This window comes from Sylvia atricapilla, chromosome 13, assembly GCF_009819655.1.
Source record: "Sylvia atricapilla isolate bSylAtr1 chromosome 13, bSylAtr1.pri, whole genome shotgun sequence".
NCBI lineage: Eukaryota > Metazoa > Chordata > Aves > Passeriformes > Sylviidae > Sylvia > Sylvia atricapilla.
Window position 1 is genome coordinate 15,385,444 of NC_089152.1, and position 18,598 is coordinate 15,404,041.

At 41.0% G+C, this 18,598-nt stretch overlaps 1 protein-coding gene across 1 annotated transcript in view; it reads left to right on the top strand.

Moving 5' to 3' along the window:
* Nucleotides 1-844: 844 nt before the first annotated feature.
* KLF13 (KLF transcription factor 13) overlaps nucleotides 845-18,598 on the top strand; it is a 33,686-nt gene continuing 15,932 nt past the window's right edge. The window contains exon 1 of the mRNA XM_066328567.1: nucleotides 845-1,791. Coding sequence (XP_066184664.1) covers nucleotides 1,251-1,791 — 541 coding nt within the window. The 5' untranslated portion in view covers nucleotides 845-1,250. The remainder of the gene's footprint in view (nucleotides 1,792-18,598) is intronic.

The following is an 18,598-nucleotide window of genomic DNA, read 5'->3' on the forward strand; positions in this document are numbered from 1 at the left end:
CTTTTCCTCCAGAAAGAAGGGCTTCCAAAGCAGCCCTCCTCTGATCATCTCTGACTCAGAGAAAGAAAAAAAAAAATCTTTGCTCTTTAGCATGAATTTCACAGGAATTAGTCTGGAGAAACATGTTCCAGCAAAAGGTAATAGGTATCAAAGTGCTTTCAGATTTCCGTTCAGATGCGTTTCTTCTACTCGGTAAGTTACACATACAACTCTCGTTGATTCAGGCATTAATCTCTATAAAACTGACCGAGCTATATCTTTTACAAGCAGAGAATATTAACGAAACCCAAGTTATTTGCATTTGTACTTTTAAATAATTCAGAGGCTGCGGAGTGCTAGAGTTTTGACAGGAAGGTGATTTCAAGTGTGTTGCCTGGGCAGTTAGTTGAACCTGTCACAACCCATTAAAATCCACACCCGAGCTCCACCTGCGTGGCTGCGGACCAAACCGCGCAGCCTTGTATCGCTCGTATCAGTTCCATCCTCACAACGTTTTAACCTTGCAAAGTTCAGCGCCTGTTAAAGTGTTCCTTTCGGTGCGGCTCTGACACGGACGCGACGGAACCGCTCCCGTCCGTCAGAGGGTGCAGGGGAGGGAGCGCAAGGCCCGGGAGCTCCGCGGCCGCGCCCGGCGGAGGGGTCCGCGCGCGCCGCCCTGCGCGCTGCGGCCGCGGCGGGGGCGGAGGGTGCCGGCCGCGCGCGCCGCCAGCCAATGGCGCGCCTGCTCCGGTCGGGCGGGCGCTGCCCCCCGCGCGCGCCGCCCACCTGCTGGCGCGGGCTGCGGCCCCGCGCTGACGTCACGGCCAGATGTTCCCCAGGCCACGCCCCGCGGGGTCCGGGCGGCTCCGGGCAGCGATAACGGGGAGCGCCGGGTCCGCTGTCACAGCGCGATGGGAGGGCTGCGAGACCGCATCGCCAGCTCCTCGCCTTCTTGAGAAAACGGCATTAATCCATACTCCGAGCAACAAGCTGCCAGTGCCAGGATCTATCTGCTGTTCTTTTTCTCTTCCATTGGACCGCCAACGCTTTTTTCGATTTAGTGACAAGCTGGGTGTGATCGTCACGAACAAAGTGTGGGTTTGATGGCTGCTAAATCAGCCTTTACTCCTACAAACCGATCCTAAGAAATAAGGGAGGGAAAAGTCTGCTTGTGTAATCGTTTTAAAAAGGGAAAGAGCGCTGTTGTGTTGGGTTTGTTTTTTTATTTTTTTGTCTTCGTCTGTTTGGATTTCTTTTTAAACTTATGAAAGATGGCAACAGCAGCATATGTGGATCATTTTGCAGCAGAGTGCCTTGTTTCTATGTCAAGTCGTGCTGTTATCCATAGTCCCAAAGGGGAGCCTGATCCCCAACCTGATGCAGCAATACTTCCTTCACCCAATGGAGAAGATAGACGGGAAGTCAGAGAAACCGGGAAAGACAATGGATCATCCTTACTTGTGGTAGCTAGCATTTTAGCAGATCTGAACCAGCATGTCCCAAACTCACCTGCTCTAAGGACGGAAAAAACAGAGACGCTTGATTTAACAGAACAAATACACATTTCTATTGCTCCTAAGGAGTTTGGGGAAGAAAGTCTGTCTTCAGCTGGTAAGCGTGGAGGAGAAAGAGCAGCCACACCTACTAGCCTGGCTGCAGTAACTGAGCCAAGCCCCAGACAAAAGAACAAACGCATAAGAAGCTGGACTGACCCTGGATCACCCCAGAAAAAGCACAAATGCCACTATGTGGGGTGTGAAAAAGTTTATGGCAAATCTTCCCATCTTAAAGCTCATCTAAGGACCCATACAGGTTAGTTACAATCCAGCCAGAGATTTATTTGTTACAGCTTGGTAATTAAAATGAAAAACAAAACCAAACAAACTTTTATTTGGCCACTGTTATGGTTTCACCTCTCGGAACTCAAGCTCGGGAAAACCAAACAACAACAACAAAAAACCCCTCTGGGAATAAACCCTTACTGGGCATAGATTCAAAGCTAATGTTGCCCTTTTTTATTAATGTCACAGGGAATGGTATGTGGGTCGTATGTGTGGATTGTACCAAGCTGTAATTTTTAGCTGCTGGCCTTCTTGTTCTGTGTGTCTTCTACTTCCCTTTCCAGTACTTCTTACCTCCCCATTTTTCCTACTCCGTGCTCCAGTCCCTCTCTTTATACCAGCTTATCACTTCCCATGCAAGTATCAATATTCTCGATAATTTAAAATTAAATGTTCTAGAGGCACCTACATGGTTGTGTATCTGTTTCTTTCTTTAGCAGACACTTTGTGAAAGCTAGAGTAAGCAGAAGGTAGATGAGAGGCTGAACACGAGTCACAAGGAGACACCATGAGTGAGGAGAGAGGGGGATACGGGCAGTGGCTAAAACGGTTTTGACAGCTGGGTAAAACCAAATTCAAAAGAAAAAGATATTTGAATGCAACCAGTAACTTGTGCTCATCAGTGTTGAGTGCTTATTTCTTGGTGAAGGCTGAGCACTTTCTTGTTGCTACCGTAATTTATGAGACACACCCACAGAAAAAGTGGAAGTCTTGCAAGCGTTGAGAAAGTTGCACTGAAAGTATGAGGAGGGCCATCTTGAGATGGGCCCCATGACTTGCCACACCTCACGCCTCTGCCTGGTGCTGGGGAGCAGGATGGCTTCCAGTCAGACAGGGGACACCAAAATTTGAGGCCAATCTCTGCCGAAGGCACCAATCGTAGCACATGTGTCAAAGCACCACACCGACTAGAACAGACCAGAGCAGGATGTTCCACTGAGTAATTTCAGATGGCAAATTAATTTACTAAGATGTATGGTCAGTCCTCTTAAAATGCAGTAAGAAAGAAATCCTCAGAACTAACCATGACATAACTCCTGAGCAGTTTGAGCTCTGAGGTGCCAGCCTCACCCATGCTGGCCCTCCTTTCAGTGTGCCTTCAGCTTTTCCTGTTGCCTTCCTGAGATAAATAAGAGCCATTCTAATTTGACGGTATGCTTTGCTCTCTGTGAGAGAGAAGAAAGCCCCATCAAATTTGAACATATGGATGGACAATTCCCTGTGGCACGCAGCCAAAGGAACAGCGTGTTCCTGGCACCCCAGGCAGCCTGTCCTGCTTTGCACTGTGTAACTGCTTTTTGCCGCCTTGGGAGTTATACAGAAAAGGTGTTTCCACTTGGCTTGCAGGGAATTGTCTCCATTAATTTCCACTTCTTTTGCATTCTTATTGCTGGCATTTGCCATTGTCCTGAAACGAAAGATAAATTTAGCAACGTTTCTAGGCTTCCAAACCAACCAGAGACCAAGAAGGGGAACTCCAGCCCCTGATAAAGAGAGGAGGGCTTGGCATGCCCGCCCTGCGGGGAGAGGAGGGAGGGCAGGGCCGGCGGGGAGTGTCGCTCCAGGCTGCCGGCAGAGCGGAGTCATTCGGGGACGCTGGCTCGCCTCCAAGTTCTCTTTTTTTCTCTTTTCCCTTTTTTTATTTTTTTTTTTTTAACTCTTCATTTCCTGTATTTTTTTTTCCAGGACTGTAGGGCTCAATTGGTTATTGCTGTAGCTAATAGCACTAAGAAAGCACGTGTGTGGATCTGAGCTAAAGGAAAAGCAGGGAAGGGACTGTTTTTGCCCAGGGAGTGGCAGGACCCTCGGGGACTACAGCTTCTTTGTTTTCTTTCGTCTCCAGTGTCTGTGTGGGAAGCTTTAAGCAAAGCTGCCAAGTTTCCCTCCTCACTGGCAACAGGTCTGTCTCTGTTTGGATTGAGTTTTGAACAGGCCTAAATGCCTCTTACTCCCCTGGCAGAATGTTTTCTAAGGTGTTTGATTTTTTTTTTTCTATCTTCAAAAAAAATTGTGACAGCCTTGAAAAAAGTTAGTAAGATAGTAAGAGTTAAGCTAACAGAAAAAAATGATCACTTCCAGGACTGGTAAATATTTGTTTTTTACTAAACACATAATGGTGTTTTACTGCTTTAGAAAGAGAACTTTGGGTCTCCTCTGCTTTCTAGTCTTCCTGAACTAGTTAAGTAACACATCGGTCTGCCCAGCTGTCTGATAGGGTGATGACTATCTACCTCACAGAGCAGTAGTGGAAGTATCCCAGGTACACATGGAAGCTGCTTTAAACAGCTATCCAAATAAATCCCAAACCTGTTTGCTAAGCACTGTCAAAACTTCTGCTATGGAGCAAAACTTCCATGTGCTGGATGAGCAGATGAGCTGGTATTTAGGGGTGACCTGAAGGCTGAGAACAGCACTGCAGGCTAGAAGATAACTGATGATCGTGCAAGAGATACTTGAAAAGAACAGTTTATGATATGCTTTAGAAACTTGATTGTCCTCGTCTGCTGCTGTGCTGAGAAAGTAAAGGCTTTGCTCTGCATGGTTTGAGGAAGGATAGACCAGATCCTTGAGCTTATGTCAAAGAGATACAGAGCCTTCCAATTACTATTGCATCAAATCCAGCCCACATTGATAGGGACTGAGAGCGGGTATTATTCTCCAGCTGTTTGGTGCTCTGTGTGAAATCCTTCTGAGAGATATCAGAGCTTAAATACATGAAGTAAAAAACACAGGTAGTGCAGAGAATGCTAATTCTCCTATTTAAAGCAGAAGAACCAGGATGGAAATGCCAAGAGCATCTGCTTTTTGTCCTTTACTTCAGTGTACAGTGTTTTTCAGTACTCCTATTAGGACAAAATGTGCTGGAGCAATCCACAGTTTCTTGTGTGTTTTTTTGGTACACTACTGGTTAACCTGTCTCAGCCTTATGAGTACCTCACCTTTATTACACTGAAAACCCTTGAACTAGGCAAAAGAAAACTTCTCACCAAAATCTACTCTGTTCTCTCCACCAGCTTTCAAAGTTCCCATCCCCCTATGTTTCCTTTCATGTTTATGTTTTCCACTCCAGTCTCTCACTGAATGTCCTGGAGTTCAACATGATCATCAGCCACAAAGCCCTTGAAGTTTTAATGTTTACCAGAAGGTTATATTTAGTAGTCAGTGGGTAGTTGTCAAGTCCAAATACTTTTCCACTAAGGCTCCCGTGGGTCTCAAGAGCTGTGTTGTGGTCTACAGAGGAAGCACCTCCATTTGTCCTAAACTATACTGACCCCACTGATACAAAAGGTTTCACTGATACATGGATTTTAAAAATCCTCTCCACCGAGAAAATTCCTAAACACAAAGGACTTGCAAAAATTAAGAAAGAATATAAATAAATTAATTAATATAAACAAATAATATAAAAATATATAAATAATACACACATAATAAATAAATTTATAAATAAATAATTTGCATGACAGAGTTCCCCTTCATCTAAGCAGGTTTTCAGCACAAAGGTTTAGACATTTTCTGGAGTTACTGGAAACCAGTTAGTCTCTTGATGCACTAGTGGTAGGAGGGAGACAGTACAGAGCCTAACAGCAATCAACAGGCTGCAATCTTATAGAGCCTTGTCCTTGACCACTGTGTTCTGAGAGCCTGTAGAGGGTCCCAGCTTATTGCATTTTATTAAATGCTTACATGTAGAGAAAAACTGATGGGATTTTGGGCAGGAATCACAAGAATCCTATGTATTGCAGCTCCCCACCAAATCATTGTGACTTCTCAAGTTTTTAGCCATCTCCATTAGCACATCGTTATCATGAATGCAGAAAAAGCAGAAAATAAACCTTCATTTAACTCCATTGAACTGTCCTAAACTTACTGGTTCTAGGCACTAAGCAGCACATCATAACACAGAAACAGCTTTTCAGTCAGTCATCAGAATTAAATGAGTCTGCACCAATTAGCAGAAGCTAAGGAGCACTGGGCACCAGTCTCAGCCTGGAGTCTTAGTCTTCCAGCAAAACCAACTTAGGGGCCATGTGGCTTACCAGTAGCTTCTCTGCGCTGTTGCTAAACCATCTCTGGTGGCTGTTGAGGCACAGGAAGAGGCAAAGGCCTAATTATGTTATCCTTGCTCATACATGTCAGGTTAGGACTCATCCAAGAGAAAGTGCTCAAGACCTTTGTTGATCTCTAGCTGGCAGAGAGAGCTTGGGCAGCTCTGTTCTGCCTGCTTAGCCTTGCAGTTGTGGAAGATATATTATTTGGCATCTTTGTTGTTCTTTTTAGTCTAACCTTTATTCATTAGCTGAATTGAACTATCTAGAAAAGACCAACTCATTTCCATTTCTTTACATTAAATCTCTTTAGTCACATATTTGAGGAAACAATAATGAACCTGGATGAAAAAAAAGTTCTTTTTAAAGCTTATGTACCCTTTTTTTACCCATCAATTTTTATATCTTGTTTCCCTAAGCAAAATGTCTCTGATGACTTTGTAGCTGGTGTATGTGAAGATGGAGAATTTAATAATATAATTGCTATTTGAAAACAATCTGATAATAAAGCAACCAAACCTTACTGTGACAAGTATGACAAGAGCATAACAATTAGGCTGGACAAATAGGAGTAGTATATGGCCTGTGTTCAGGCTGGTAAAGAGGCCTTTATATAAAGTACAAATAATCTGTTTTAAGTAGGGGTTTGGATTTCACTTTCAGTTCTAGTAAGTCTGATTTGCTCACACTATGTTGGTTGAAAACATCAGTAAAGCACAGCTTCCCTTAAGTTCTGAATCAAGATAGTATCCATGTGTGTAGAAACCAATTAACCAATGTAAGAAGCAAGCTTTTCTATCATAGAAATAAACTTATCTTCCATTTTAGCACCTGGCAATTACCAGAAACACAGGTAGTTAAAGAAAAAAAAAACGTGGACTAGATCTGGCTGAGGTTCCTTTTTGCTTCCTAGCTGTCTCTAGGCACACAGTGACTCTTGAAGGCATATATATGTGTGTGTAGCAGGTGGGCAGTTTTGGTGAAGACCCTTGGCTTTGCAGGAAAAGATTACAAGGGAGGAAACCCAGTTTTGGGCCTTCTGTGCCACTCAAGAGCAGTGCAAAGAGCAGGCTGCAGACAGCTCTTGTGCACAGCAGGATGAACTGACTGGTGCTGGTGCTTCAATCCATCCTCCTGAGCTGCCAGTTTGGCTGCTCTGCATACCAGGGCTTACGGGGAGCTGCACTTCCTCGGAACAGGATGCCAGAGGAAATTGAAAAGGCCTTTCTCCAACATAGAGTTCCCAAAGGTGAAAGGACAGAATTTGTCTCTCTGTGTGTTGGGCCTTTTGGGTTTGATTTCTCATGTTAAAAGTTAGGAAAAACTCACAGGCTCTGGATGCTTCCTTCAGTCTCATTGCCATACACTCAGATTATCCACAAGCTGAAGGTGCCTCTAGGCTGCTGTGTCCCTGAAGTGCCTTCAACTTCCTTACTTTGCTGAGTGCATCAAAACATTCTCTTTAAGGTGTTATTTTTTTGTTGTTGTTTTTTTGTTTTTCTGAGATGAGCCCAAATGGTGGCTTCTGGACAGATTCAAATACCAGCCTCAGAAAAGAACTTGTCTTTCCAGCCTAAGGCATAAGCCTTCTCTCTCAGTGTAAAGAACTTCAGAAGCCTTCTACTTTTCTTCTGAAAACTGATAATCTTAACTCTTTTAATAAGGCTATATTTTTAAAGACAATACAGATTTTCAAAGCGTTGTTTGTGTTTCCTCTGAAACAGCTCTTCAACTCCTTTCTTGCTTCCTCTAAGAAAATTTCGATGTGTTAACAAAAGTAGAAAACATTGAACAACTTCCCTCAAAGCCCTGCCTGAGTCCTCACCTTACAATGCAATTATCAAGGCTAAAGTTCTTATTTAAAAGTATTGATTTTAAGCCTGGATCAAACAATCTGTGTTCATTGAAGATAACAAAAATAGATATGCTGTAAGTTTCTTAATGTTAAAGTCTTTGAAATAAACACAGGACATAAACTTTTTAAAGAGTAAGAAAATTATAAAGTGTGTTTCAAAAGGAGCTGAAGTCAGGAAGAAAAATAGAACTACTCCTACTCACTTCTTTTACATGACTGCTTCAAGACTGAATAATAAGATTCAGTTAATTCACGTGCAAAGAGTTAGGGCTAAATTAGTTGCATGGAGAGACCATGGATGACAGCTGTATTTACCACACACTTGATTAATATTAGCTATTAAGTAGAACTACCTCTCCTGATGGTTATACAGGTTTCTCTGTGAAAGGCTTCCCTTTATTTCCCTTTCCCCCCTCTTTCTCTCCAGTCCTTGTGAAAATATCAATTATGCAGAGGACCAGAAATGAAGTTTCTGATAACAAGAGAATTTAGGTTTTGTAGCTAAAAAGTATTTAAAGTAAAACTGAACTTGCCATTGTTACAACTATGTGTCTAATGAAAAATCAGAAAACATCACAGTCTCCTCTTTCCACAAGCCATTTTTCTTTTAGCATGGAAGTGGGACTTAGATCCAGTGTAATGAAACCTATTACTATGGGAAGTAGCGAGGATGGATGACCCTTCAGTTGTTTTCCTCATCCTAGACACTGGTAGCAGCACTTTTCTTCTCAGTGCCAACACCTAGGTCTTACAAAGAGTTGTGAGTTAACTGGCAAGTGAGGTTTTTAATGAATGGACAGTTGCAATTGATTGCTGGTTTGTAGTAGAAGTTAATCACAGCCCTATGGACAACAGAGTTCAGAATTATCTGCAGAAGATTTTTCTGCAGTAGCATTTCTCTGCAAGACACTGGAAAGTGTATGTGACGGAAGTTTTGCATAACAAACCTTTTGCTAAATTCCTAAACTCCTTATGAAACAAACTCACAATTGGATTCCATCTGAAAAGAAGGCACCTTTAACCATTTAAAACACAACTGTTCCATTGTGTTATTGTCTGGCTGAACATGGTTATGGCACGTCCAAGAGCAGAAACCTGGAACTTGTTTATATTGGACATGTGGTTTCTAGTTCTGTTTTTTAAGTTAAGCACGTTCCAACTTCCCCCCACCCCCTTCCAATCTTGGATCAGCTGTCTGGAAGTCGGTGCTGACAGAGCCAAAAAAATACTCTGCTGTTCAAATGCAGGACAACTTTTGAAGGGTCCTTTCTGTAGAATTTCTATAGGTATACTTTTTTCCCTTTGTTACCCACTTGGCTTTTATGAGGTAGATTTGCATGGGCAGTGAGATCGTTATCTTGCTGTGTTCGGTTTAACAATAGCCAGACAATGTGGGTTATTTAAGTGCAGGCACTGAAGTCAGACACACATATCCTGTATTTTTCAGGTCTTGCAGATTCAGCAATCTTACAGGGCCTCCACTTAATATAAAAGAAAAAAATTTTAAAGTTCAGAGTGACACCGTTGTGGTTACTTGTAGAAAAACGACCTCAGAAGCTTTTTTGCAGCCTTAACATAAAAAGCATTTACTAACCAGGAACTTGGCACGAGTCAAATGGTATTAAAGTAAGCATATCCTGAAATGACCTCTAGTGCAAGGAAAAGATTTGCTGTAATCACTTACAGTCTTTCTGGAGTGCTTTCAGGAAATACAGGCAAAATACTGGTGACTGGGTAGCTGCTGATGTTGCAGTCAATGGATCAATAAGCTATTCTAGATTTATTGCACACTATATTTCCACCAGAGTACTCTCTATTATTTGGTTATAAGTTATATGAGTTTTTGGAATACGATACCTTAAAAAATTCATATGAAAGAACGGTGTTGCTGCTGCATGTTTCACATCTTTCCATCTTCCTCAGTCCGGCAGCCAGGTAGAATATCCCTTGACACCAAACCCCCAGGCAGGATGGGCACGCTGGTTGTGTCCTTACTGCCTTCAACAGTAGCTTTTAAAGCTGGTAAAGGGGAGCAGCAGAAATGCTAACTCGTCCAGAGTAAGATCAGGTGAGGTACAGCAGCCAGAGTGGATGTATTGAGCTTTTTAAAGTAAACAGCTGTCAGTATTTCCACTAGAGGAACTCAGAATGGAGCCAGCTGAGAAAGATTAGTACATTTTCAAATGTTTCCTGTAAATTTTTTTGTGAAATGATGAGCTGTTTCTTAATAGATCAGGAAAATATTTATTTTGCAGTTTTGGGGTAAATAAATGAAATTGTTGGTACAAATTTACATACTAGACTGGGACTTGAAAGACAATTTTACGTTCTTGCAAACCAGTTAAATGTAGTGCTTTCCTGCATTCTTAAGCCAGTAGTTTAGGCCTTATTCTACTATAACAAATGGAACAGAGATGCTGCTAAAACCTCACAGAAGCATGGACTTATTTTTGTTATTTCTGTGTAGGGGCTTACTGAATTTTAATTTGCAATCTCTTTTAAATGCCAGCAGAAGGACCGCAGATGAGCATTAATACATGAGGGCCATGGCAGTTTTTGACTGCTCTGGTGATTGATGTATTTTCCAAGCCCTATGTGAATTGTATGCAGCTTTCTTATGCATGTGAAACTCTACATAGAGCACTGAAAGCTTCTCAAAGTCAGTGGAAACTTCCATTTGCTGTATATATGTCTATACAAGCAGTGCCAATAGAATGTTTAGTCTTACTGTGTAATGAATCCAGAATGAATCTGTAAATATGTCTTCTAAATTCTCCTAACATGGCCAAAACAAAACTGAATTTCTTAGATACACCAAAGGATTACTTTCTGACAGGATTCTTATGGATACATTTTTCTCCTTTGTGCAAAGCTGTACCATACTTACACCTTCTATTTCCTCCCACTTTCATAATTGAAAGCTACTGAATTCTACTCACTAGCATTTAAGAATTCCTCAGACTGGCAACATTTTGAACCAAATTCTAGCTTAAATAGAAATGTATGAGCAACAAGAAAAGCAAATGCTTTGGAATTTATGGGCATCCCTGCATAGTATTACTAGCATAAACAGACCTATAAGAAATGTATGAAAAAGTGGTGGGCATTTTTTTGTTTGTTTGTTTGTTTGTTTTTAAACAAATGACAGAGAAGATGTAGAATTTGGTCATGGGAAAAGTAATTCTAATTACTAATGACTAATTTTAGTAGAGTCTAGGTGTGAATTTAATAGAATCTGTTTTACTTTAAGTTGTATGACATGAGGTAAGACTAGCTAATCACCTACCCCTTGTCTTAAAAAGCCCCAACTCTCAGTGTCTCTAATAAGGAAAATGCATGGGGTTTTTTAAGCACAAAATCTTGTGTTTCATTTGGAAAGAAACCTCTTCCTAATCCACCACCTGCAAATATAATATACATATATATAGCATTTCGTTGATAATACACATAAAAGTGGGTTTGCACAGTTAAATGTAACTTTAGTTAACTTTTAGTGAACCCTAACTCTGATTCTGCTGCTCCTCCATGCGCTGCTGAGGCTTTGAAAGGGGAATGGGGCTGTTGCAACTTGAGGTGGATTAACTCAGCGTTGCTCAAATAGTGGAACGTGGAGGGAGAATTCTCCCTCTGCCCCAAACCTCCGGCTCCTACCGGGGCTGCAGAATCCTTTAGGCTGTCGCTACGGTAAGTTTTCAGATGGCTGCCCGAGTTTGTGGGGGGTCTGAAACAGTAACCTTCAGAGGGGAGCAGCTCAAGCTGTGGGAACACAATGTTACTCATGCTTCATTCCGGTCCTCCGCAGCTTTCTTAACATGTCATCAGCAATGAGTTCAGATATCGCACGAGATCGAGGTAATTACCATGCTGAAAGATTTACACCATTTTTCCACATTTTCCTTCAGCTTGAGTGAGTTTTGTTGTGCTGGCATCTCCTTTCAGTCTGCAGGATAATATCATTAAGGGCACCACCTCACTGACAAAATCACACTTGATTTAAGCCAGCATCTGTTGGAGCTTGGAGTGCAAATTTAGCATTCTAGCTTCTGGGGAACCATTTTAATTAATAAGTGTCATTGGTAGCTTTCAGAGGATGAAGTGGTCGGGCAGATTACAGTGTTATCTTTGCTGTGCTCACTGATGTAAGCAAATATTGTACAACAGCTGGCACAAATGTTTTACCATGAACCTTGTCCCAGACTTCTATTACTGGGGCATGTGCAGATGAAATATGTTTAGAAACATGACTGTCAGATACCTTATACTAAGGTGATAATTTACAAAGCTCTAACTATGTAGTGTAGAGACAAAACTGTAATGAGAAACAGCTTTTAAACACTGCTTGTCAAAGTACAGATGTTCAGCACCAGAATCTTCTAAGAAAAGTTTCAGTCAGTCCCCAAAGGGGTGTTCCTTTAAAAAAAACCAACCAAACAAAAAAGGACAACAAAAAGAACAGAACATTTTGTGATTCTGCTTCTTACCCTGCTGCAGTATTTGGAATTGGCTGATGTTTCCAGTAAGCAAATACAGCTTTCCTCTCCAAGCATAAACTCTCACCCGACTCATACCAAAAGCGCCTACATGGTGAAGGGCTGCACGTTTTACTGACATTTGCTAACACTGCTGACTGGTGAAAAGTCATGTAGAACTCATCTGTTTTCTCTGCATTTCTGAATGTGATTTTTTTGAGCAGTCTGACCTTTGGAGAAAACAATATCACTGACCTTATCAAAACAAAACCACCTCTGTGATAATATGCTATTTTAAACCTATGTCTTTTGCTTAATACTTCCTTTTCTCTTCCCTGTAATTTCAAATGAGATTGTTTAATAGGCTGCTGTTAATTCTTTGAGGTTTTAGGACTCTGTAACATGAAAAAATCTCTACTTTCACTATGTTTGTGTTCATAAGGATTTGAGTACTTCCCTCCTCTCAGTCTAACACCAAACCTCCCAGTGAAAAAAGGAGTTCTTACAGGTTGTTTACAGGAACATAATTTAATTTCTACATGCAATAGACTACTTCCCCTTGATTGTACAAATGACTAGATTTATTTTTGTCTTTGAGGGAAAAAACTACTAAAATTTATTTTTTATCATCAAAAATATAATAAGTTACAAAAACATTCTGAGAGAATGTTATCTGGTTGGTGCTTTGCTTGTGTAATGAATTCTTGAAAAAGGTTGAGGTCATGTCATCATTTTGTGCATAAGGTTAGCATTTGCAGGTGAATTACAGACTAATTCATGTGGAAAAACATTCCATACCTCTGCTGAACTTCTGGGCAAATGTTTGCTTGAAGCTTCTTTCCAAGAGCCAACTCTGGTTCTGTGTGTAGAGTATCCTTGGAAAAATCATGCATATGCACTGTCAATTGGATATGACCACTGTTGTTTGCAAGAGACTCAAACTCACTTGGGATAAGCTACATCTTTCTGGTGTTGGCATGCAAATTGCTTTTTTAGATGTTTAGATAAATTTCTTCCAGAAAGACAAGGAGCTGATATGATGGGTGTGCTTGATAGTTTTTCTTCTTTGAATGCTGTGGAGGAACTGTGAGTTCCAGTCCCATTTGCGAATTTGGATAACTGAAATCCAAATTATCACATAACTGTTTCCTCAGTCGAATAGTTCTAAGGAGGCTGTACCATTCTCATCTGTGCAATATAAGGTCTGTGGCATTCCCTTCATGAAGAAGTGGCTGTGCTGGCACGTTTTGCATTTGACTACATTTGTTGTGGTTTCACAGACAAACACAGTAAGAACAACAGTAACTTTCACTGCACAGCTGTTTCTCACTTGGAAATCAGACCATCTTTGGATTTAATATTTTAAAATAGAATTTTTAAAAAATATAAAGACAGTCTTGAGTTCCTAGGTCAGTGTGTTACTCTTCAGATTATAAAACACAGCTCAATGAGCATGCAGACAGCATGGCGTACACAACTTTACAGTGCTGAGGTATTTCTGTTCTGAAAAAAATGCTAAACACATACATGGTTTTGTGCAGTATAAGGATGAATAATTTTTCTAAGACTTAAGTTTTTCTCTTATTTGTCCATTATTCACAAATTCTAAAATTGACCTGTTAAAACTGATTTTAAAAAGAAAGTAGAAACAAGTGCCAACCAATTGGCTGAAAATCAAGCTCAAAGCACTTTGTGGATCACATCTTTTGGGAGGAATAATAAGCTGTCCCGTTTGGCACTGTCAAGCTGCAGCAGCAATAATTGGATCATCTCAATGCCTCAAAGCTAAGTCAAGATACAACACCACAACTCATGAAGCTGCAATTCCTGTTTTCTTTGGGTTTATTCACAGTCTGTCTGTTGTAACAGAACCTCCCTATTACTCAAGTTTATGAACCTTGCAGTTCTGCATATTGCAATTCCTGAATCTCAGCCCAAGACCCACAGTTGCCAGAGTTGTGCTCAGGATCTAGGAATATGGACAGGAAATCAGGTTCAAATAATTTTGTGGTTCTCAGATTTAAGACTGGATTGAGCAAGAGTCCAAATGGAAGTAAGAACAGCAGGGAACTTTTGTGATCTTTCTCAAATTATATCCTGTGCATAGGGGTTTGGAGCTAGCCTGTAGACTTACGTGACACTGATATCTTCTAGAATTTCATAGTAATAGTGCAATTCCTATTATATTTCATAGAACTTCCCTATCCCTGGAATCTTCTGAAAACATTTGGCCACAATAAAATCCTGTATTTTAGAGTACTTCATTAGCCCCTGTGCGTCAGGCATATTAAGTGTGGTCAGCTAATTTCCTGCAAACACAAGGAACAGGTGCTCCACCTCAAAAATCCAGAAAGGCCAGTGGGTTTCCTCTCCTCACCCAGAAGAGCAGGTCTGTTAGAGAATAGACCTGCACACATGATTGTACAAGTGTAGAAGAGCAGCAATAAATGTGCTGGAGGCACAAGGAATTTGTTTGGGGAAGTAATTGGGATCTTTCTACTACAACTTGTCTACATTTACAGCTACTGAATTTTTATCTGACACATATGGACACATAGAATTAAGAATCTCTGCTAAAGAATCATTGATCTCTCACAAGGTGAAATGATTTACATGTCAATAAGGTTTCTAAATACTTACAGAGAAAATGGTGGCTGCTGGGCAGCCCTTCTGGCATGATTCATATGTATAAACCATTTTCTGCAGTGAGGTGTAACTGGGTTTACAGAGTTTTAACACTTTGCAGAGTGACCTATAAAGGCAAGCAGTGAGGACATGGCTGCAGCAGGCAAGGGAAGACCGAGCTGCTAAAGGGGCCTTGATGTATATACATATAATTCAGTAACTTTTAAAATAGCATGGATGTTTCTTTTAGTACTGCTTTGAGATAGAAAAGTAGTGGAAGTAGTATTTGTCACGAAAAAGGGAATCCACTTGATTTCTCTCTGTGAGTCCTTAGAAAACACCTCTCTATTTTTGAGTTACATAGGTTATGTTATATATCTCAAGATGCCCTTGACAAAGCTGTCTTTGAAATATGTCTGTGCTCTACGCAAGATCTCGGCTTTTCAGTTATGTTTCACATCCAGAGTCAGTCAGATCATTGGCTCGTGACTCAGATCCTCCACAATCCAGCAAATGCTCCATTCATTCAATTCCAGCACTGGCCGTGGCCTCTCTCCTACGCCGTGACCCCACACATCAGGCACAGCTGGTGGGGCCGACTCCCTCAGACCCTGCACCAGCTGCCCTCAAAACCAACATCAAACGGGGGTCACAGCAGCTGAGCTGCATTCAGGCTGTGTCACACCCTGGCTGTTAATGAGAGAAGTGTTGGAAACCTTCTCTTACCTTCTGATTCGATATGAGAATCAGGCTCAGATGTGCTTAAAACATTTGTAGTTGAAAGTATTACCACATAGAAAAGACTGAAAAAAGCTGAAACTGGAAAGGAGCAGGTAACTGGTGCTCTTTTTTCATATAGCTGTGGTAAAGAGGCTACAGGGAGATGCAAAATAAACAGGGACAGTATTGACAAAATAGGATATATAAATGAGACTTGCAAGAGTTGAATGATGAATTGCAAACTATCTTTTCTAAAAAGTTGACCTGTTTTAAAAATGGGCACTGTAGAACATTACAACTGTTACAATAGAATCTAATTCCTCTATTGTATACCAAAAGCCTGAAGCCTGGTTTAAACAGGGAGGATGGTTTAACAATCTGGGCAGAAGATTTTGGTGTGTATGCAATAGTTTTATGCTTACCTTGAATGGTAGCTGCCTTGTGTCAAGCAACAGATTTAGTGTCTGATTATCAGCCCATAAAACTACTTTCCAGAGCTGCCTGTTCCCTGAAGCTGGATGCTCAGTATGGCCATTGGCAGATGCTGCTCATAAAGTACTTCAACACCACCTTACTCTCTGGCAAACAATCTATCCAGAATGAGAATAAAATAACAGGAAATCCCACTCCCTCTCTCTTCCATACAGTTGCAATAAACTCTCTGTATCAGATTTTTCACTTAGCTTTACAGCTTTAGCTGTGCTTACAAGTGCTGAAGCCCCATGTTCCAGGCATGCTGTGTTACTCTGATGTTGTTGATTGAACAGTTCAAAAGTTCACAAGGAGACATTTCACAATTACAGCCAAAGACAACTTCACTAACTTCTGTTTGCTTGGCTTCTAGCAAAATGAAATCTCATCCTGTCCCCAAATCCTGGGAGCTGCTGTGCACACGAAATGTCAGAACTTACCCGCAAGGTCTATTCATGCCAAAGTATGTGCACTTCAGTTGGAGGCAACTGACATTCAGCGTCTTCCAGAACTCAGATAAATAAAGTGCAGGTCTCAGATTAGATGAATAATCCTTTCGTCTGTTATTTTGCATAGCAGGACAACCTTTGGTTAATTTGATAAGCTTTGCTTTTACAAGCATTATCCTGTTTTTAGTAGAATAGAATAATAAAAAAAATCATTGATATGTCAACAGAGAAAAGACTGATTCATGAGGTCATATGATTCCTTCTTTGCAGCTATTCTTGCAACTGCTGGGCAGAGCTCATGGAGCCAGAGTTTCCCAATTTCAGCATGAATTCACCCACAGTTCACATCAGATTAATATAATTGGTCATTACCTATTTAATTGCTTGCCCACTTAAAACGTTTCCATTGTCTAACCAGAGATCATGAACATTACCATGCAAGTTGTTTTGAAAGCCACCACTACTAGAAATTTGTGAGGAAGACTTTCACTGAAAGCAGTCTAAAACCACTGCAGAGGTCTTTCCTGTGGTCATTGTACAGACAGGGGTGGTTTATGAAGTTTCAGTTCAATTTCAAGCATTCCTGCAATATGAGCATCTTCAGGTTTAAGTTTTATCCATGGAGATATGTATGCAAAAGGATCTCGTGAAAAAAGTTGTGACATTAAAAAGTCACTGTGTGCCATTTTTGGTTCCTGCCATTGACCTATGAGTACCTATTGGTTAATTCTGCTGCATATACAATTTCTCTGTGCAATGACCACACCACTGAGAATGAATGGCTCGAGAGCCTGTGAGCTCTATTGGTACATGATCCTGGGCTTCACAAGGAGAAATTCCCAGGTTGGAAGGGGAGGCAAAAGTGTCTTATAGTGAGAATGTAATATTTTTGTCCACTGGAGAGTGTGGGCTGAAGGAGGCTGGGATGCCAAGGAGTGTCTATGGAGCTGCTAACAGTCAGATGCCTGATCTGGAGCTGTTCTGGCTTTGCAGAGTGGGCTGGGTAACAGACTGAGCAATTCTGAGGTAGCACAGGGAGGATCCAGGCAGGAGTCTGTAATGGAAACATTGTGCTTCTGTTGGTACCTCAACTGCACCTTCCCTGTAGATACATTTGAATCCGTTGTTTCTGCTATCAGACGGACATTTTTCCCTCCTGGAGGAGAAAGAACTGAGTGTGGGGAGTTGGTTTTCTTGGCTTCAGTTTCTGTCTGCATAACGCTGTCATTAATCACCTTGTTTGCTCTAACAGAGGGTGAATGGTGCAGCTGAAATCAGCTTGTAGCAGACAACAAATCAGCACTGCTAGCGTGCTGCAACAGGAGTAACATGAGAGCTCAGGTGACTGAACAAGGCCTCAGTCCAGCATATGGATTCATCAAGGGCTACATTACTACCTTCAACTTTTAACTGACCTTATTCAATAAAAACAGTGCTTATTATTACATTCATTTGGAGAGCCCTCCTCTAGTCCCTTGTCACATTAAAATGTTTGAATTGGCTCATCAACAAGACAGAAGAAGAACTAAAAAGACAAGAAAAAAGAACTAAACCCCACATACCATCATCAAAGTTAGTCTGTTTTAAGAGGCCAAGCTTTTCTGACCTATGCTGAAGCCACAATCTTTGTATGAAAGGAATGAAGAAAGTCCCTTAAACAACAAATTTTTGGCTCAAGGCAGGAATACTAGGCTGAAATTCCTTCGCTGGGATGATGCAATAGGTCAGATTTGCTGATTAAGACATAGATTTTTTGGATTTTCAACCCCAGTATTCTTTTCAAGTATATTTATTTTAAAGTGTAATTGACCAGTGCAAAAGGAAAAAAAAATCATCATCATTTAGTCTTGTCATTCAGTAATACCTAGATGTGTTCCGAGGCTCATTCACAGTGGCTTTTTACTTTTTAATCACAAAAGATGTTCAAATAATCATCCTTCTTTATTACATTCATAGAGCTGAGTAGAAAATACTAGAGAAATACAGTAATTAAAGGGCTACTATACTAAACTTCAGAGTTCCCTTCTTTGCTGAGTGTCATACTTCAGTGTGGTTTGCAAATGACACATAGCTAAGATACATCTTCCTCTCCCCAGAATTCATCACTTCATCATTTCAGCATAACACAATTTAATTATCT